Source organism: Mustela nivalis (assembly GCF_964662115.1).
Source record: "Mustela nivalis genome assembly, chromosome: 7".
Taxonomy (NCBI): Eukaryota; Metazoa; Chordata; class Mammalia; order Carnivora; family Mustelidae; genus Mustela; species Mustela nivalis.
This window is the reverse complement of record NC_139026.1, coordinates 104,827,607-104,849,775: the sequence shown is the minus strand read 5'-3', so window position 1 is coordinate 104,849,775 and position 22,169 is coordinate 104,827,607. Positions and strand designations below refer to the sequence as shown.

The following is a 22,169-nucleotide window of genomic DNA, read 5'->3' as shown; positions in this document are numbered from 1 at the left end:
AAGGAGCAAGAAATGTGTGCATATGATTACAACTTTGTATTAAAATCATACACATAACAAAAAGGGTCTAAGAAGAGACGGCACCAAAATGCTAATAAAAATTGGGCTGAAATGAAGTAAGTTTGGGAGACCTGCTCCCTTTTTTTCTCTATTTTCAAACTTTCTATTACATGGTTTATTTGTTCCCTGATAGCCTGTAAAGAGTTGTGTGTGTGTGTGTGTGTGTGTGTGTGTGTGTAGGCGTGTATGTTTCATTTAATCTATAGAATGAATTTCTCTACAAAATCGGGGTATAAACATCTTCCCAAAGCCACTAAATCTAGTTCTCGGGTTTTTTTCCTCTTCTCATTACTTTGTAGAGTGCCCAAGTCTGAACTCATAGTGGGTGTCCGTTCAGTGCCACAGTGGCTGGCAGACTGACCATATATCCCTACACTCTGCTTTCCTGGCACCTCAAGACCACTGAGAGAAACAGCAGTACTTGACACAGCTTTTAAATGTGCTACACACTCTTCTTGCACTTTGCAGATACTAATTCATTGAATACAATAATCCCATGAGGTAGATATTATTATTATTTATTATTTTACTTATTTATTTATAGCTAAAGCAAATTGAGACACATAAAAATTAGCCACTTACCCAAAGCTGTCCAAATAGCTGGCCACAGAGTCAGGATTTGAACACAGGGCTCAAGTATCTCTGCTCTTAAGGACCCAAAAAAGAGGAAGCCTGGAAATAGCCAGTTATCTGGACAGACAGGCAGACAGGCCAGAAAAATCTGCATGGACCACTGGGGGGGGGTGGGGGTGGGAGTGGGGGACTGGGGTTAGAGAGTAGGCATTGGGAGACAGAGCCCAGGGATTTTTAAGGTAAGCCCCTTCCCCAGTGGAAGCCTCAATAGCTGGCAGCAACTTCTGCCTGATAGGATGGAGACGCAGAGGAGTGGCATCTGGAGTCTGAACAATCACCTCTATGTAAACACCTGGTTCAGGGCCAGACAGGGGTTCACGGTCAGTAGCACTCAGATGAAGGTACTACACGTTTACCTGAACTGGGTCCTAGCCTGTTGTTCCTGAAGCAGATATAATAATTGTTCCTACTCTGGTGAGTTTATTTAAGATTACAAAGTACTGATTTTGCGCGGAATTCTAGAACCCCAGGACAAGAACAGACCTTTTATAGCCATCTACTCTGGACCCTGTCCATTCCTCTACCCTTCACATTCACACATTCTTATGAACAGAAGAGGGGGAAATGTCCATCAGAAGTAACAAGCAGGGAACCTGGTGCACAGAGAGGCATTGGGGGGCCCTATTACAAGTCATGAACCAGAGGAGGCAGGAGCCATTACGAGAACACAATGATACGTCCAAAGATAGAATACCGAGTAATTCTTCTGATGGATCTGACTGATGTTTCTTCACACATTCTAGACTGAGTAAATGCTGAGATGATGTGACTGACCTCTTGGTCCTATGTTTTTAATTCATTAGTTCCAAATCTTGTGGAGACGCTTCTCAAATACCCACCCCAGTAAAAGTTCAGGACTAGTCCCAAGTAACCAAGAGCTTGAAGGCTGCCAATCTAAGTTAGTATACTTATGATGGAGAACTCATGGCTTTTAACCCACATGTGAAATGACTGCGTTCCATGAGCCTGTACTACATGTGCTTCTGCTTTCCAGCCTTTGTCAAGAACAGCAAGAGGCTCTATAACTAAAAATCTACCTCTCATCCCCTACACAAAACATCCCAACTTCTGAAGAGAAAACCTGGCACTTTGCCCCACCTGAGTAGAATGGGGGGCTTTCCTATATTTTCCATGTCAAAGATGTCTGTATCCTTGGCCTGAGTGTCCCAGGATTACTTTACTCTTCCTTAATGGAACCTCCAGTTTTAAATTTAAGTTTCATTATTTCCCTTTCACTATTTCACATTTATCAATGACAGAAACCATGAGAAGGGGCCTGAGAGACCAAACTTCTCACTTCATAGATGAGAAGGCAGCCAAGGAGAAGAGTGTATCACCCTAGTGTCAAGGTAGTAATAGAGCTGTTCCTAGTTCTCATTCCAGGGTTCCTTCTGACCTACCCTCATCACTCCCATGTGGCACTGAAAGTGACACTGTGTAGCCATGAAGCCCAAGAAGATGCAGAGACTGACCCCATCATTTCCCTAACCCCTTTCCCTGCAGACCTCCATGCAGAACCCCCATGTCAACCTCTCCTAAGTGGGAGGAAAAATTATAGGATCTTACTCATCTCCATGTACTCTGGAGTCAGTCCAGTGTACGGCTCCAAGCTGTAGTCTAGGTCCCACTGTTCTGGATGCTTTGAGTGGGCAGAGTCAGTTTCTCCCGGTTCTGTCTCATCTTTCAACTTCCGAAATAATTTCTTTAGTTTCCTGGGAAAGAAATGGACCAGTCATCAAAAGCCTCTGGCAGACAAAGTCAGCTCTAGAGACTGAAGGAGAAAACAACAGCAACAACAACAAAATAAGGCTTTTTGACACTAAAGTCATCTCTGCTCCAAGGACAGAAAGAGAGGGACATTAAAAAGAGTACTTTTCTCTCTAAGACAACATGAGGTTTTTTAACAGGATGATGAAAGGTTCCCCCCACAAAGGGTCCAGTTTCTTTAAACCCAAAGAAACTGAACTCTTCCTACTGTTTAAGAAGCAACAAGACAGTTGGCCCTTCTTGCCAAATGCTGAGACCACACTATTGTCCAATAGGTGATCTATCCACCCTCTTCGAGAGGAAGAGAGGATGTCTAGAGAGCACAAGATGCTCTCCTCCCAGCTCAAACATTTTTGGTCCTAATAACATAAACAGCAACATATCTCCATCAAAGCTAACTTAAATGTCTACCATTCTTACGGGTTGAATTGAATCCCCCCAAGTTTCACATATTGAAGGAAGATGGTTATCTGCAATCCAGGTAGGTGGCCCTCATTAGAAACCAAACTCTGCCAGTCCTTGGTCTTGGACTTTCCAGCCTCCCAAACTGTGAGAATCAGTACCTGTCAGGGTTTTTTGTTTGTTGTTTAAACAACAGGAATGAGTTTACTCACAGCTCTGGAGGCAAACAAAAGTCTCTGTTGCTTATGCCACACAGTCTATGATATTTTGTGATGGCAGCTCGAGTAGACTAGTCAACAAGTGAAATGATGTTTATAATACGATCCTTAGCATAATATCTGGACACAGTAAGCATTCAATAGATAATAAATTTTAATACCAAATGCTAAAATATGGGGCAGCTGGGTGGCTCAGTTGATTAAGCATCTGCCTTTGGTTCAGGTCATGATTCTGGAGTCCCAGGATCAAGCCCCATATCGGGATCCCCGCTCAGTGAGAGCCTGTTTCTCCCTCTGACCTTCCTCCCATTCATTCTCTCTCTCTCAAAAAAATAAATAAAATCTTAAAAAATTAAACGCTAAAATATGCCTGAGGATATAGTCCTCATGGTATATAGTCTTTTCATACTTTTTGTTGCCACACCATCACAGAGAATGAAATTAGGTAAAGGAACAAAGTACCAGTTCTTCTGATCAATCTAGAAGAAAGTTTCTAGGAAATAGTTGGGAGGAGAATTAATAGCAGAACAGTAAGAATCACAGACTTGAAGAGTTAAAGGGATTTTGAAGTCCATGCTCCATCCAATGCAGGAATTCCCCCAACACTGCCCACATGGGATCATCTAACCTCTATGCAGCTATTTCCAGAAAAGCATTTGCAATATCATTTAGGTATGGCTTCCATTTTAAATATGCTCCTGACAGTTAGTGGAAATCTAATAGTTAAAAATAATGTTTTGATCAGTGTCCTATGTAATAATATCATTTGCTATCAAGAAAATGGGGTATAGTGATGTAGTGTAGTGGGGGAAAGTCTGATCTTTGATGGCAGAAAATAATTACTTAAGACCTAATTTCACAGCTCACCAGGTGTATTTTCTGGGTCAGGCTATTAAAACTCCAGAAACTTTGGGGTACCTGGGTGGCTCAGTTGTTGAGCATCTGCCTTTGGCTCAGGTCATGATCCCAGGGTCCTAGGATCAATCCCAGCATCGGGCTCCCTGTTCAGCAGAGAGCCCGCTTCTCCCTCTATCACTCCTGTTTGTGTTCCCTCTCTCACTGTCTCTCAGTCTGCCAAATAAATAAATAAAATGTTTAAAAAAACAAAACTCCATAAGCTTTAATTTTATCTATGAGAAAATAAATATTAACTAGTCCTTAAGGTCAGTTAAAGGAGATAATCTATGTAACATGCTTAACTTAGGGCTTACCCTTGTTCTTATCATCACTACCACCACCACCACCACCATCATCATCATCATCATCACATTACCATCACAGAAGGATTTAAAGAATGAGCTGAGATCCATAGAAGCAGCAGTAAAATGCAATATTTCATGGTAAAAAGCAAACAGTAATTCTGTAATAATAATAAATTAAGAAAAACCTAGGAGGAGCCTAAAGTTTCTGAAGCCAAACAGTGTGGACTGGCTGAGACCCTTCCTGCAGGTCAAGACAGAAGACGTGAAGAAAAAAAATAAAGGAGAGAGAGAAGAAAAGAAATAAAGCGAAAGGAGAGAGAGGGAAGGATGGATGAAAGGGAGGTCCAGAATTAAAACTCAAATTGAGACTTTTGCTCCAGATACCAGTAATCAGAAAACGGCCAAATCTTTAGTAAAGAACAATCAGTAGTTTTAATTAAATATGGAAAATTGAGCACATACTTATATCCTTTTCACTTCTGAAATGCTACTGACAGTGAATGAATTTTAAAATGTCTAAAACCACAAGGTTAAAGAAAAGAGTCAACAGGGTATAAGAGATATTAATAAATATCTTGGAAGAGAGACAGTAGATAAAGGGGTTAGTAAAGCCGTGATGGCTGAGTAGGGACCAAGTCTCTACAGGGAAAGACAGCAGAGAAAAGCAAGCCAACTCATGCTGCAATCTCAGAAGGGCTCAGGAGTTTCAGGCACCAGGTATCGTCAAAGGCAGGCAATAGTGATTGGTCAGTGCACTCTTTAAGGAAGAGCAGACCCTAGTGTCTCTTTCTACCCATATTTCCCAGGTGACTACTATTTTCCCAATACCAGCAGGAGTAAAAAGTTTATTCAGAGGAAAAAATGAGCTGGGGAAATTTAGATCTGCAATAAATCCAAAAAAATGGTAGAAAGTTAAAAAATTAATAAACTCGCAGAAAAAATTAGAAAAGACAAATAAATGGACAAGAAAGAAAAGATAAAATTAATCAGTCTAGCAACTCCAATATTTAATCATAAAGAGAAGACAGAGAAAATTGTAAGGAAAGTACAAGGCAATACAAGAAAATATCCCAGAGCTGAAAGATATGCATTGTCTGATTGGAAGGATCTACTCAGGATAATGATAAGAAAAAGGACTTCTACCAAAGCCTGTCATCATGAGCTTTCACCACTCTAGGAATAAAAGCTTCCATGTCCAGAGAGACAGATTCTCTAAAATTTATTTGGAAACAAAAAATAGAACTCTCAACATCAGCCCTTGACACTAGAAAATACTAGAAAAAAATATTAATATTGAAAAGGCAAATTACTTTTAGCAAGGGATTTTATACCCAGCCAAATTATACATCAAGTGCAAAGGCAGAATAAAGAGATGTAAACCATGCAGGGTTTTAAAAAAGATATCCTTCTAGGCATCCACCCTCATTAAGTTCTGGGAGGCTGAATTTCACCAATCAAGGATATAAAACAAGAGAGGAAACAGTGGAATCCAGCAAACAAGAAATCCATTAGAAAAAGGAAGTGTTGGATCTAACTGGATTGGTAGCTACGCAGAAGGTTTAGTGAACAGTTTTGGTTTGAACAGGAGAATGAAGATTCCCAGAGGATGGTCTGCAGGCAAAAACATGACATCTGATGTGTTTAATGAGGTGATCTAGCAGGGGAAAGTGGACACTTAAATAAGTGCTGCCAGTAATGTGTAATGAGTATTATGAAGTTAGAAATTCAGCTAATTATGAAAGCAGAAAATTAACGTGATCTAAATCAGGGAAAGTTTGAGGAGATATGTAAACCAACTAAAGGATGAAAGATTATGGAACTATGGGAAAGAGGGAGAAGGTGTGTTCTAGGCAGAGAGGATTATCTATGCAATATTTGTTCAATGGCTCAAGGCAAATATGAAAATGGCTCAGAGAAGGGACTGAAAGGAGTTCAAAATGCTCAAAGCAGGTAGTAGGAGAGAAAAAGTAAGGACACAGAAGAGTGAAAAGGTAGTGCAGGTTCACAGTATGGAAGGCCTTGTCAGCCATCTTAGGCAGAGGCTGACATGAGAGATTATGGTCACAGAGTCCATAGTGACCTCAGTGGACATGAGGACAGATAGAGACGACTCAAGAAGCAGAGTTAAGAAGCTGGTAGTGACCTGTAACTGGGAAGGGAAGCAAAATGAGGAATAAGGACCATTCTGGGGTCTTCAGGATGGGTGTGGATAGTGATAGAGTTTGCTATGACAGAAACACTAGAGAAGAGGCCATTTTGATGAAGGGGAGGAGGAATGGTTGAGGAAGAGGATCCCACGTGATAACTAAGTAGGGATATCTAGTAAGCATTTTATACATGGGTCTAGAGCCCTTAAAACAGGTCTGGATAGAAGCCAACAATAATATGAATCATCCTGGAGAGAGGAACCAACACCCCAGCAATGAGCCCCACCTATGGAGGGAGCACAGGGAAGGAATACTAACAGTCAAGGGATGGAGAGAGGGAGTAGAGCCTTCCAAGGGCAAGAAAGCAGCCGTTGTAAGAAAACAGAAGGTCAACTGTGAGCCTAAGTGGCAAAGAAGGGAAGGGCATAAGGGGAGTTTCAGGAAAGACTGTCAAGGACGATGAGGGGGAAAAAAAATCCTTAAATAATTCTTATGCACCATTTCTTCCCAAAAGTTCCCCTCCTGCTGATCTCAGTGAGCATTAAAAAAATTAATAAAGAAAGTCCCTTGAGAACAGGATTTAACAGGAATCCCGCAAATTGTATAACATACAGATGGTCCGTTTGGAAAACTTCATATTATGATTCCGACCGTATGATGCACTCGCTCGTTAAAATAACTCCTTTGATGTTACCCCCCTTGTCCTTTTCATCCGCTCTGCTGTTTTTCCGTCCCTTTTTAATGACAGGTCTGAGAAACTGTCCGGAAGGTTCAGAGTCTTTCCTTTGCTTGTGCCCCGTGGGCTTACCCCAAGACCATGGTGATTGTCTATCACACCTTAAGGCCTTCCTGCCACAGGAATCTGGGCCCCAGGCAGCCTTCCTCAGCCCTCCAAGACTCAGGCTCCACACGCCTCAAGCCTTATCAGAGAAGGCAGAACCAAGCCCTAAATGGGCCAAAGAAGAGGAACACAGCAACCTCAGCTATGTATTCTTTTCTTCGACACCTGACAAGGTTCAAATTTGTTCCTTAAACTTCTGATTCATGGCCAGATTCCACTGTCTTCAGGAACACAGACCTCCTTCGCCTGTGATGGCTTTAAAGAGAGACTGTTTTATGTCTTGAAATGTAGTATTTATCACATTTAGGGGGGGGGGGAAGCAGAAAGTTTATAAAATCTTGCTGTCCATGTCCAAGGTACATTATAGCTATTTTGGAATGTGATCTGGTGTTTTTAGAAAGAATAGGGATGGGGGACAGTTTGCTGGTGGGAGTATTCATGGATTTGCTCTGTCTGCCTCGGACTTTACCGAGGAGAGAATCTGGCATTTGAAAAAGATAGCATTTTCTCTCTTATCAAAAAAAAAAAAAAAAAAAAAAAAAAGCTTCTTAATAATAAAAGGCCCATTTCCAATTTTGCTTCAAGGAAGACTGGAGCGAAGTCTGGTGAGAAGTTAGGACATGGGTGGCTTGTGTCAGGGACCCATGCAATCAGGATGCAAAGTCTATCTTGCACAAACACATGTGGGAAAGGCGGGGCACAGAGGGGCAGTGGCAGGGAAGGGAATGGGAACCCCCATCAGGGGACTCCGGTAATAAATAGCACAAGATCCCATTCTGCCACACCGCCCGCCATGTCGGAAGTCATGCCAGAGGGAGCTGCCGGTGAGGGTTGTTCTGGGGCCTGTGATGTTTAAAACCATCCGACGCCTCTCTGGAAAGCATCTGTCGCAACTCTGTCAGGCCCCAGGAGCCTGGGGTTGCTGAGTGGGGAGAGTCCAAGGCCAGATCACGCAATCCAGTTTTATTTATTATCGTGTCCTCAATTAGTCACAGAGCTGCGCTTAAAGGGCCTACTGCTCCCAGCTTTACTGCATCCCTTTGAAGCACTGTGTTTCTTTCATCCCCAGGGCCTCGGAATCGGGCCTGGATGAGGTGGGACTGCAGCTGCCTGCGGTAAGGTGCCTGGACAAGACGGGCTACTGCACGGCTCTGCGGATTTCGGGGCAGATCCAGCACCTGCGAGATTCAAGGGGTGGCAAAGGAGAGTCTGGGCAAGCTGGCAAGGCTTATCTGGGCCCCCCAGGGGAGCTGTTTGGTATCCACAGACATGCCTGCCTCTGCCCCAGCCTTGTGGAAACCAGTGGGATCAGCAGGTGATGCTGTTGCTAGAGAGGTGATGCTGTTCCCGAGCAACATGCCCTTTGCACCTGCAGTTCACTGGGACACCTCTGGAGGTCGCTACACTTGGCCTTCATCTCACGAGAACATCAGGCAGAGTTCTTTCCTTCCCTGCGGTTGTTCAGGCCCTCAGACTGTGGTCAAGGAGAAAACCCAGGTCTGTGGCTGGCATGTTTTTAACAACACCCCAGGGCCCACACCGTTTTCCTTTATCAGAGAGAGAATACAGATCTCAGGCCGAGTCATCGGTTCTTTAATTAATAAGGTTTACTTCAATCGCGTTTCTTTCTACTGTGCTTTGCAATTCCTGGTAGCTGGTGGCATTCATTTTCCATTTTCAGAAATGTTATGGATTTTAAAAGTGAGTTGATCTAGAGGAAATGAATATGCAGATAACTGTTTAGGTAGGTATGGAGAAAAAAAAAAACTTTAAAAGTTAGTTCACAAATCACTGAAGTTGGGAAATAATGTTCTACAAGAAACCTACTGGACTGTAAGATTCTCAAGGGCATCAAAATTGTGGTTATAGTAATTTTTGCAAGATATGCCCACACACAGAATCTAGTGAGAATGTTTCACCTTCGAGGAGACAAATAAATTATTGCTATTGACTGGCTACTGATAAAAGCCAATTAGATAGTCTTTAATATTTCGAAATTTTCTTTGGGAGGAATCTTAGAAAATCACTTTCAGAAGTAGTTGATAAACATCTTCTAACTGTATAATCTTATATTTTTTCATCCCAAGTATTCTTTCTTTTTTTTAAGATTTTATTTATTTATTTGTCAGAGAGAGAGAGAGAGGAAAGAGAGAGAGAACACAAGCAGGCAGAGTGGCAGCAGAAGCGGAGAGAAGCAGGCTCCCCACCGAGCAAGGAGCCTGATTCGGGACTCGATCCCAGGACCCTGGGATTATGACCTGAGCCGAAGGCAGTGGCTTAACCGACTGAGCCACCCAGGTGTCTCCATCCCAAGTATCCTTAACTAGTATAATCACCTAACTTCTCAGACTTGCTTCTGTTTTTAAAAATCAATCAGCCTCTAAGACAGGTATTTATCTCCTCTAAGGAAAGAACCTGAAGGCACAGGAGTCAAAAGCCGTTAGGTCCTGAACAGAAGAGAAAGACCGTGCTCCTGACTTGGTCTTTTCAATCTCATTCTTGGACTTGAAACACTCACAAAGCATCACTTAAAAACATAAAGGTAATGACGTTCAGGACCCCCAGGCTGCCTGGAACCCCGAAGAATGGTTCCTCCTTTCTTGGACTCCGTATTTTCTATTTTCTAGGCAGCTGGGCATTCATCCAACCTTTATTTTTACATAAGCCATGGTGTATGAAAATCTTTTTAGGATAACTTTAACAAGGTCACAGAGTGAGTATATTAAAAAGCTTCAATTTAAATCTAGATCTGTTGGACAATCTCCGTCCTACTGAGATGAGCTACCTCCTCTGCAAAATTCAAGACCACTGAGTCTGTTTTGTAATTTATACCTCTCCTTCCTTACTGTCATGTTCAACTGTAATGTCTCTCTTAACTGCAAAAGACTCCTTTTTATTCTCTTGCTTATGTCATGTTTCTCAATGGTGTCCCACATAAGGGTATTGCCAGATGCTTGAACTCTGGATTGGGTGGGGTCCAATTTCTTGAGAGTGGGCTCCGAGTAGGGAGTGGAAAATCCAATAATCACCATCATAATGATTTCATGTGGCCAAACTCAGAAAACAACCTGCAGAATTACAAAGAGCTCTGGAGATAAAAGACACTGGGCCTGGTAGAAGAATTTTTGCTCTAAATCCTCAGGGATTAATTACATATTTATTTTTATGATTAACTACATATCTTAAGTAGTTTATATATATATACATATATATATATGAAATTAACTACAGAATTATGTTGTATGTGTCCTCTAGCAGACAAGAAACTGAAATGAGGAATGATCTTTTGAAACAGAAGTGACCTCTTTTTGGAAGCAGCGGTGTCCAGTGTCACTGAATAGAGAAGAAGTTTACTGAATGTCAGAGCTGAAATGAGAACACCTTAGAGAGGAGGACAGCAAGACTTAGAGAAGTGGCTTGCCCACAGCTTTATGTGTCACCGTGCAATTGCCATCAATTAATGTGTGGCATATTAAACACACATCAAGCATAAACAAGAAAATTGAGCCTTCAAGGCAAACAGCCGTGTGTTAATTTCATCTGTTATGGGGCCGATGGAGTTGATGGGTGACGGGACATGCCAATACATTGTCCAAACATATGCCTGAGCTCTTGCCTCTCCTATCCTCTATAAATGCCCTCTGGGTCCAGAGTGAATGGACTAAGCAGTAGAGCAGATGTCCAGGGATAAGTAAGTCTCATGTCTGCAAGCTGTATACAATTCCGTCCAGAGCAGAGTACGACGCACTGGAAGGACAGGTGTCTTCCCCAGATGTCTGGAGGAGAACAGAGACTTTCCTTTGTAGCAGGAATGGAGGGGCTGCTCTTGGAGCTTCAAAGGAGCCAGATGTAGCTTGGTACATCTTTTCTCGGTCTGTATATTTTCTGGATGTTTATCCATAACAAATGTGGTCTCTCTCTGAGATGGTAAGCTCTTAGAGAACGGTGACCATGTGTTTCACTAGCTTCGCTTGACTATCTCCGAATGGCTTTCGATCAGAAAGCTAGGAACTGGGTACACTTTCAGAGGGTGGAGTTTCTCAAAAGTGATCACGTCCTGACTGATGACTAGAGGCTGGCTTAAGCAGGGAGGTGAGAGACACCCAGACACAGACGTTCTTACCCATCCTCCTCCAAGAAAAGCACACACCCAAGGGGCTTCCAAGACTGTCTCAGGGTGAGGGCAGAAAAACACCTAAAATGGTACATGAACACCAAAAAGAAAAACACCTAAAATGGTACGTGAATACCAAAAAGCAATAGAAAAAGCAAGATTGGGGGGGGGGGCTTATATTTTTCTTTGACCTGAAGGTAGATTTTCATTATTGAGTTTTTGTTTCTTTTAGACCCAGTGCCTGTGAGTCCACGTTTCTTCTCGTGGCTATCTCCACGCCATACCTAACTGAAAGACGTCCTTCTGTGAAATCTGTATCAAACAATGTGGGATGGGAGAGGAGATCCATGTGAAGATCCAGTCTGGGCTTTACCGGGTCTGCATCCTTCCCCTCCTAAACTCACATATCCCACAGCTCCTTAGGGAAATTGCTCTAAATTATTACACAATTTTTCCAAATTTTTGTGTTCACTTATATCCACTATGATGAGATTTTTGTTGTTGTTGTTGTTATAGTGAGCATTAAATGTATTTCACACTTCGAGGTCTAAGCTACCTGACTCCTAGCTCTGCCACTTAGCCATTATGTTACTGCAACAAGTGCTCATGAATCTTTCTAAGCCTCAAACCTCCCAAATCAGATCAGAAAACAAGTCTTGTGGGAGGGGCCATGCCTCATGGGGAAAACTATCCACCAGGAGTAGACAACAAGGCTCTCTGAAAGGAGGAGGCCGGGAACATTGTGCTGGAAGTCCGGCCCTGTGGCGAGAGAGGAGGAGGAAGAGGGGTTCATTACATACGGGACTCCGATCTCAAAGATGTTGTTCTGGATCAGCTGCTTCCCCAACATGATGATGCTGAGCTGAATGCAGAGCTCCATGAGGCAGCCCCCCGGAGCACACTGCCCAGAAAAGAAGATCACAGAAGACTGGTTAGACCAAATGGAGCTCAGAGAAGAAAGGGCAAGAAGTGAGGCATGCTGCTGGGGGAGACAGGCAAGATTGGGGCCCGGGGCAGGGCAGGGGGCACCGACCCACCACCAGTCAGGCTGTACTTGCCTCTTCCATGCGGTAACCATCGAACACGTAGACGTAGCTTCCAGGTCTGCCCACGAACCTGAAGTCCAGAAGTGTGGGAGAGTTAGGGAAGGAGAAGGCAGGGCCGCTGGAAGGCCTGCCTTCTGAGTGGGTGAGGCAATGGCCAATACCCTGGTGGAAAGAACTGGCCAGGGTGGGCACTAAATCACCCAGGCGTGGGCGTGTACACTGTGTTATCAGCTAGCTGTCACCTGCACCATTGAGGGTTCACCTCTCAACTGAGTTCCAGGGGACAGGGGCTGAGGCTGGGGCTGGCAAGGGACTGGGAAGGTCCCATATATGGGTATCTGTGACAGTTTCTGAGCCTCAAGACCATGAGGTTTGGATTATCCCTAAGTGTACTATCTGTTCACCTTCATCCCTCAACTAATGTCAAGAACTGAGTTCTGTTCACAGCTCCTCAGTGAGAGCTTCTGATCTCCCAGGAAATGGAGGGGGAGACAGGCCAAAGTCACAAGCAGTGATTCCTGGGATCAGAAAAGAATAATTCAAACTTCCTACTGAGTATATTTAAAGGCACGGAAACAGCCAGCCTCCTTCCTCCTCCAAGTAGGGTCTACCTTATTGGAGGACAAGAAGACGGAGAAGGTGGGGGGGGGGAGGTTGAGAGGAAAAAGCCAATCACAGAACAGCCAGGTAATGAGAAGACTCCTTCTTGAACTGTTACCCCTCATCTACCTGTGGAAATCCTACCCATCTGTTTAAGGCTCAGCTCAAATCTTTCCTTCTCTGTGAAGTCTGTCTGTTCACAATTAAGTATTTCCCCGACACTCTCTTGATACTTCTCTGATGGCAACTCATTGCACGGGCTGTTTACAATACCATCTCTTTCAACAGACCACAGATTTATCTAAAGGGTCAGGACCCTATTTTTTGGCCTAGAATATCTATGTATGAAACTTGCTATTGATATTAAATCTAGAGAGAAAACACTAGTGGAGTATATATCCATTAATACGAACAATCTCTCTGCTACTCTAGTTTCATAAGGGTCAAGGGCAGAGATTCCCCAGAAGGGATTGTGGTTTTGTCACAAACCTATTTGTAAGAAACTATCAAATATGCACAATAGTAGCTCTTGTTATGGATGCCTGCTTCATGAGATGTTGGTCTTAGGGAAGCTTTCCTGACAAAGTTAATGCCTACTGGGAAATCTCCTTATAGGCAGCCAACTGACCTGACCATGAGAAATAGTTATCGGAAGTGATTTTACATCTAGACATTTTGCATAATAAAGAATCTGACTAGATTCTTTGCTGCTGGTTCTTAGAGAATCACCTAAATCTTTAGAATTTCCCCAGAGGATTCTCTTTGTTATTCACGGTGGGCTCTTGGAACTATACCTAAATTTATGCTAATGAGATTACTCAGGAATTGAGGAGGACACAAAAACCAACTGTGTGAGTGCAGGGTGGGGGGGAGGGTGGGTAGTGTTGGGGTGAGGTGAGGTGGGAGGGGTACGGGTTGGCCCTGAGCCCCTGAGCCCAGTCACATGGTGAATGATTCAACCAATCAGACCTACGTACTGCAACCTTATAAGTTTTGGACACAGAGGCTTGAATGAGCTTCCTGGGTGGTGGGACACATCAATGTTCCAGGAAACTAGTGCATCTGCAGGACCTGGAAGCTTCTGTTTAGGACCCTCCTAAACCTCACCCTATGTGCCTCACCCATTTGCTGGTTTGGATTTGTACCCTCTTTCTATAATAAAACCGTTATTTTAAGTATAGGACATTCCTGAGTTCTGTGAGTCAATCTAGAGAATGAGCAAACCTGAGGCGTTAGTGGTTGTAGCCAGTTGGTCTGAATCATGAGTGGCACAGGTACCCCAGAGCCTGCAGCTCATGTCTGGAGTGAGAGCAGTCTCATGAGACCCATCCCCTTATGTACAAATCCTTCACAATGCCTTTAACCTGTGATATCTATGCTAACTCAAGGTAGCTAGTGTCCAAAAGGCATTGCAAGACCTAAGAACCACTCGCCAGACCTGAAATTCCCTCCTATCTCGTGCTCGAAGTTGGGAGTCCCAGATTATTCTGAGATTTCCTTTGGAGCCCAGGGTCAAATCCTGTAGTTTCCCTGGTTATCACAATCTGAAGATTCTATCCAAAATGATGTAATGCTAATGCCACTACTTCACGAACAATGTGGTGGGGCTGGAAGAAGGTGTACATTGGCAGTGTGCACAAGCTGAGGATCCAGTCTTCCATGTGTGAAACCAGTGTACTTACCTCCCCTTGAAAAAGGCCACATAGAAGATGGGCGAGTAGGCATTGACAAACTTCAGCAAGAAAGCTTTGAGTATCAGTCGTTCTTCAAAAGTCTGTTCTGTTTTTGGAACCTCTGAAAGAGAAGAGCAAAGCTTGTAAGACTGAGAGACAGATTTTTTTTTTTTTTAAGATTTTATTTATTCATTTGACAGACAGAGATCACAAGCAGGAAGAGGCAGGCAGAGGCAGGGGGAAGCAGGCTCCCTGCTGAGCAGAGAGCCCGAGGCAGGGCTTGATCCCAAGACTCCAGGATCATGACCCAAGCCGAAAGCAGAGGCTTAACCCACTGAGCCACCCAGATGCCCCGAGACAGATTTTTCACCTCTTCAGAGTTTTAATCCTGACTACATGAGCTGTTGTCTCTCAGCTCTCCTTCCTTCAGAGTAGAAATCAAGAGATCGGTTTCTGGCACATTAGAACTGAATTCATCTGGGAGGTCCCAAATGGGTTGCCAGGTACTATGAAGCTACAGAAGGCAAATGGTGTGCATAATCATCACCTTTCTCCCTCCACTTCCCTCCTCTTATGCCATCTGAGCTGGTAGAACTTCTTCCAACCACGCTCACCTCATCAGGGGGGACTCTGCTTTTAACTATCTGATTACCACTTCTGTAAGATTCTAGTTGAATGAAAGTCCCTGGTGAAAATGCCTTGTTAAACAAGGAACTACAGTCAATAGGCAGCAAAGACGTGTCTTGGGTACCACGAAACAGTTCCTCCTTCTTGTCTCTTCATTTCTGACAGGAAAGCCTGAATCTGCACGCCCTCTGGATAGACCAGGGCAACTTGCATTCATGTGTTCAAATGGTGATGGACCATCAGATAAGTGAAACAAACACAAGCCTAATGTCTCCAAATCGGGGGACATAGCCCTAGCGAGTCCTATGAGGTTCAGGCAAGGAGTCGGCCCATAATCCCCCAAGAAGCCTAAGAAACCTTGGGCAGAAACCTCCCTGATGCCTTCAGAAGACTCGAGACCCGGGGGATGCTGTGGTGGACAACGGGGCCGAGTGTTTGCTGGGGATTCATGGATCGTGACAAACGTCTTGGCGAAGATAAGAAGTGACAGGGCTACACTTCAGGGGCAGAAAGCAAGCACAACCCCTGCATCGTGTACTTGAAAGTGTGCCAAGGGAGGGCAAGGCCAAAGCACCATGACCATTCCAGCTGGGATGCTCTGTGCCCCGATGAAGTTGGCGTACAGACTTGTCAATGTCTGCCCACCTGACTCACATGTAGCTTTAGTAGACATCTTTGGAAAAGTGGATGCAAAACTTGGTTTCTTCTCCTGATATTCCCTTCCTGGACCCATCCCCTTATGTACAAATCCTTCACAACCTATCGCAATCAGATCAAATGTTGCCTGTAATCTCTTCCCCGAAGCCTTCCCCGATGACTTCAGAGGGTGGTAATCTCTTTTTCTTCTACCGTATTTTATATTTCTCAGTATTAATGACCTACCTCCATGCCTTCCAAAAATCACAACAGGACCTTTCATTGATCTTCTCTCTTAGTTGGGGTTACCTGCTATGTCAAGAAGTAAGTAGTTTGGGAATAAGTAATCTATTTGGGAAGTGCTCCCAGGAAGCCTGGTAAGGGAGTGCGGCAGTTGCAGAGAAGGGAGGGAGGGCAGCACAGATGTGCTCTGAACAACTGAATGCCACAGGCGACAGGGGCTCAGTTCCCCTGGGGTCCTTGGAAGAGACTGTGAAACACCCCTCATAATTATTACCCTGAGGAACAAGCAAATGCAGTCCCTCACTGGGTGATGGGTACCACTGGACTTGACTCCCTGGCAATTCTGCCTCATCCTGTGCAGCGGTTGAGCTCACAACCGGAGATCACCTGTAGGTAGAGAGCTGTGGGGACCCCCAGGGAGGCCAAAGGGACATGTACCTACTTATACAAGGGGGGTAGCACATCTCACTACAAAGAGAGACAGCCAAGGTCCAGAGAAGTGCTCTAGATCACACGGGGAGTAAGTTCAGGTTACATAAGAGTTAAGGTCTGAACCCAGATCCCCCTGTCTCCAAAGAGACACCACCACACTGTGAAATCAGGACCTTGGACTGCTGTTTCCATCACACCTCTTCTTCCACCTCCCTACCCTCCAACCCTGGCCCACAGGATAGGGACCTAAGAAATATTTCTGAGTGTTCAGGTCACATTCATTGAGCCCCAGCTGGGGGCTGCCAGGATGAATGACGACTCCAGCCTTTCTATAAGGAGCTTCCTTTACCTAGGTCTCTGGGGGAGCCTTTTGCAAACTGCCAGGTCTTTTCAAGACTTAATATGCGAGTGGCAAGGAATCTTCTCCCCTTTCATCAAGGGGATCTTAGGGAGAAGAATGCAGGATTTCCATGACCTGTTTTCCCACAAAGCACAGAGAGCCCCTCATTCATTTGCAATCTTGGAACACAGTCCTGAGGATGAGAGGTGATGCCCAGAAGCATCAGCAGTGGTCCACGTGTGAGCAGAGACCTACTGAGGAGACTGTCGCAGGCGGATGTCAGCCCCTAGGAACCCACAGCCCCAGAAGAGGCCTTGAGAACCCCAGAAAGCTTAAGACACCATAGTGCTACTATCACAATTCTGATCCTGGCCCAGATTTCTCCCTAAGGCCTGGGGAAATGAGAGCTACTCATCCTCTAGTCATGTCCTAGCCCCCGTGAACCCTAAGAAACATGGCATCACCCTAGGCAGCCAGCAACACTGAAAACTGATTCATTCTCCGGGAGCCTTATCATCCTGAAGCCTACTTAAGTTTGGCTATGCTCTCGAGCAGACCTAGAGGCCCTGGCAGGCCAAGCTGAACCTACAGATCACCCAGTCATGCTATTCTGGGCTCAGCTGTATGTTGACAGCAGTGACTACTTGGCTGTTTTGTTCCAGAGATGGCCATAGGGACAGATTTGCGCATCAGACACACCTGACTTCAAATGCAGAGTGTAGTTAGAGGAATGAACTTATAGAGGAAGGGTACCGACATCTCCCTCACAAGTTGTTAAAGACAGCATAGGATGTTGACAGAGCCCTTAGCCTAGGACCAGGCAAGTGCTGGACTTCAATAAACGATAGCTCCTGTTGTCCTAAATAGCGTCCTCCAATGCCGTCATCTCCTCCAAAGCCGGCAGCCCTGCTTTCTGCAGCACAGTTGAGCCATCTGTGGCCAGGGATTTGTGTATGACTCTAGACCCTAAGGTTCTGGGCATCATTATCATGTTGACTAATGAGTACTCTCTACCAACCAGTGGGGAGGACAGCTAATAGGTGACCCTGTTGGCATGTAGCTGGAAAGGTCTAATCAAAATAGCCCCTCCCCCCACCTCCCCAGAACTCTCAGCCCATGCTTCCTGAAGTCCCCCAGACAACTTTGGAAATAAACATTGTCTGCTAGGGAATCTGGAGACATTGCCATAATTTTATAGGAGATGAAGCTGGAAAAGTCTACCGTGCTATCCCTCAGCTGGCAGACGGCTTTGTGGTTTTCTCCTTCCTGCCACGCCTGGAGGGCCACGGGCACAGCCCCATGAGCTAGAAGGGAGGCCAATCCCACACAGCCTTGCCCAACAAGCATTTGGAAGATGGTCTGTACTCACTGCTCACAGTGAACACTGTGACTTCTTCAGTTTAAGGACATTAGCAAAGCCCCACAGATATGTCGCCTGTAAGGGCTTTTCCTTCCCTGCTAAGATGTCTGCCTGACAAGGAAGCCGGTGGGTCCCTATTGGATTCATGCTTCTCAAATCTTCGCTGGGCTCAAGATCCTTCTTTAGTGTGATTCCTATTTTCCTTGACAAAAGGAAGTAAAACTGAGGCCCAAGAAATGCCTGCCATCCATTTCTAAGGTCACTTTCCATTTTAAGATCTCGTGATTCTGAACCCCCACATGGCTGTTAACCTTGGTTTTCCCTAGCCCCACGCCACCCCAGCCCCACCACACATGGTGTGGATGGCTTTTCCAGAATGAGCACAGTCAGGTCCTGTGCAGCAGATGGGCCCGACTAAGCATATTTATTGAATGAATGAATTAGTGACATGAAAAAGATATGATTTAGAATAATGAAAAAATATTTATCATTTAATAAAAATTCCCTCTCATTCCAAGGGAGGACCATTGCCTGTGGGTATGAAGTTACAAGAAAGCAACAGCCAAAAGAATGAAATCTCCCTCATTTCAATTTCAATTTCATTTAATTAATTTAAATTTCCCCACCTTACCCAGAAGATAAGAAATGGGGGTGTTGGAGTTGGAGGCAGGACCCAGAAGGGCTCTAGCCCCTGACATGGGAGGGGCAGAGAGGGGGCAGGAGGTGAGGCAGAGCTGCTGCCAAAGAAGAAAATGTAAGTGATGGGGGAGGGACAGAGGCACCCAGCAGAAATGTTCCTCCACTTCCCTGTTGAAGAAAGGAGGAAGGAGGAAGGAGGAGAGGAAGGGGGAGAAGGAAAGGAGGAGGAGGGAGGGGGGAGGGAAAGAAGGAAAGAAGGAAAGGGAAGGGGAAGAGGAAGGACAGAGGGAGGGAAGGGAAAGGGAAGGGAAGGGAAGGGGAAGAGAAGGAAAGAAGAAGGAAGGAATGGGGAGAAGGAAGGAAGCGAGGGGGAAGGAAAAGGTTTTCAGTGCGATTTTGAGCCTTTGCCCAGTGTACCAGAGGCAGCCAATTCAACAGTAACAACCCCTTCTTGTCTCTCATTTTAAAATATTTGGGGGATAAGAAAATTAAAACTTATCTCATCCAAAAATGAGTAATAAGGTCCAAGGAGCTGAAAATTTAGAAAACGTGTCTTGTAAATGTGGCAAGGAGAGGATTAAGAATGAGGTACAGAGAGGCACGTGTCTTTGATTTTCTTTATAATCTCCTTGGAACTCTCTGTGCTCAGATCTCCCAATCCCTGCAGGAATGTCCTCCAAGTTCTTGGGAAAGAGAATCCGATCCTTTTGGGATACTTCACTCCAACTGGAAATGAGTGGTTCCCTTCCTCCAAGCTGATAAATCATGGGCCTGGTGATTATTTATTAGTTTTAGTTCTAAAAACAGCCTTTGCCTGTGTTCTTAGGGCCATGGGCCACCATAAATAATGGGCACTTCCAATAAACAATCCAAATCCCCTTGATAGGCCACTAAATCAGCTGGATGCCCCCACCTCAGAGAAGCTCTGCAGCCACGTTCCGGGCTTTGCTGAGCCGTCCAGGGAACACCCCCAGGGACGAAGATAACCGGGCGTGGGGCGTGTCAAAGCCCGAGGCTCCAGTCGGAGTGCTGGATCTCTCTCAGTGGCCAACACAAGGAGCCTCATCTGTCTGTGACAAAGGCTACATGACTCAAGAGATAGAACAAGTTCTCCCAGAGTCCATTTGGGATGGGGATGATGTCTTTAGGCCAAGAAGAACAATCTGCAGTTCAGGCCACTGGCAGGATCCCCTCGTAAAGACACAGACCTCTAGAGGGGCTGGAAGCCAAGCCTATGAGAAAACAGCCCAGAGCCTTGTGCTTCATGAAATTCCGAACACAGTGCCTTTAGACTGCGATGGCTATAGGGGTGCAGGAGGGGCATCAATGTGGAGACCATGGGAGCAGGTAGAAGGCAACCCCTCTCCATCCTTATTTGCTCCCCAAATCCTGTGTACCCCATAAAGTCACCCTGCCTTGATTAGAGGTCTTCTGAGGGTTTCACCTCCTCCTGACCTGCCGAGGCAGATTGCCAGCAGAGGGCAGATGCTGTCCCAGGACCAGAAGAGCAATCACATTGAATTCCTGGGCCGAGCCATTACCCAAGCCCCCTTTTCTGTGAAGTGTTAAACCCCTGGAGCATTGTGTCATGAAAAAATATGAGTACGAATGACCCAGCTGTAAACTGCCTTGGAAAATAATTAGTATGAAAGCCCAAGTTAGTCCTAGGGGGCCAGCTCAGAAGTCCACGTCCCCAGAGCTCCATCCTAATCATATGAAAACGGCAGGGCCCGCGAGAGAATGCCAGGGGCAGGGTCTGAATTTTCGAGAAGCAGCTCAGCGTCCCCGGAGTCCCGGACGCCTAGCCAGCAAAGATACAGCGATGGCGACAAAACGAAATGAGACGCCCAAGTGTATATTTCAACTAGTACCAGTCCTGGCCTTCCCTCTATTTGTGTGTGTTTATGGGAGTGCGGGTAGGCGTGTCTCAGCCTCCTGCATGATGCTGTTGCCTTGTTTGCACCATCGCCAAAGGCAGGAAGTCACCATAGGGAAAGCCAGCCAGCTGGGTAATTAAGCAGCCGGTGCATTGCCGAAGGGATCGGAGAGCCCCAGGACTGCAGATTAAGTGTGGATGCTCCTGTAGCCCACAAGAGCGTCTTAGTGCAGGGGATCCCCCTGTTAGAGTCAGGAAGATGACTCTAGTTCCCAGAGGGATGGGAGACCTACTGTGCTGTCTAGCAGCTTCGCCCAAGGTGACAGCACGCCAGGGCACCTCATTTTAAGAAAGGAGACTAAGTATGCAGGGAGCTCCTGGGGAAGAGGATCAAGGGAACAGAGAGATTGATGGGCCCCCTCATGGGCCACTGTGTGCCAGGCGCTGTCCAGGCCCTTAACACAGATTCCCCATCTGACTGCCACAGCTGCACCATGCGGACTGTCTCCCCGTGGCAAAGAGAGGAGCAGGGAAAGAACAGGTAAATAGGTGTGCCCGGTGTGGGACCACAGAGGCTCCCGTGACACCAGTGGGTCATCTCACAAGCACACTGGTCTGGAAACCAATCCCAGTGAGTGGGAAGGGAGTCATGCCCCCGTAGCCCGTCTACTCACGTCTTCCCAGGGAAGGCAGCTCAGAAGGAACGTTTTATCTTTTTCATCCCTTTTCCACTCAAGAAATATTTCTCAAGGGGCTATTATGTGCCAGGCATGGGGCACTGGGAACACAGCGGTCACCAAACCAATACATTCCCCACCCTGTGGAGCTAATGGTATAGGAGAGGGTGCAGACACACGTACCATTCTGGAGAGCAATGAGGATAAAAGGCAGGGAGACTGTTTCAACCAGAATGGTCAAGAAAGGCCTCTGGGGAGCTGACCTCTCAGCTGAGGCCCCAGGGATCCTATGAAACCAGCGCAGAAGGGCTGGGGAGGAGCCAGGGTAGCAACCTTGGGGAAGGGCTGTGGATGTGCGAGGTCTACGGATGCACAGGAAACAGAAAGGCCTGAGGGACTGGAGCAGTCAGAGTGAGGAGAAAGCATTTAGTAGGCAGTAGAGCAGGAGGGGAAGGCAGGGGCAGCTCAATGGGCCTCCACAGGCCACTGAAAGGACTTTAGATCTCATTAGAAGCACAATGGGAAGTCAGCTTGGGGTTCTGCAGAGGAAAGGGATAGAGCTAGATTAGATTTTAAAAGGATCACAGAAAATGAGCTGTGTGTGTGTGTGTGTGTGTGTGTGTGTGTAGGGTGGGA

At 45.6% G+C, this 22,169-nt stretch overlaps 1 protein-coding gene across 3 annotated transcripts in view; it reads right to left on the bottom strand.

Annotated features, from left to right (window-relative positions):
• The window catches only part of ANO2 (anoctamin 2), a 342,917-nt gene that overhangs the window by 33,660 nt on the left and 287,088 nt on the right, over window positions 1–22,169 (bottom strand). For all 3 annotated transcript variants that reach the window (XM_082742732.1, XM_082742731.1, XM_082742733.1), the window contains 4 exons: window positions 14,713–14,824; window positions 12,443–12,500; window positions 12,185–12,285; window positions 2,260–2,405 (listed from right to left, as the gene is read on the bottom strand). In XM_082742732.1, coding sequence (XP_082598858.1) covers window positions 2,260–2,405; window positions 12,185–12,285; window positions 12,443–12,500; window positions 14,713–14,824 — 417 coding nt within the window. The remainder of the gene's footprint in view (window positions 1–2,259; window positions 2,406–12,184; window positions 12,286–12,442; window positions 12,501–14,712; window positions 14,825–22,169) is intronic.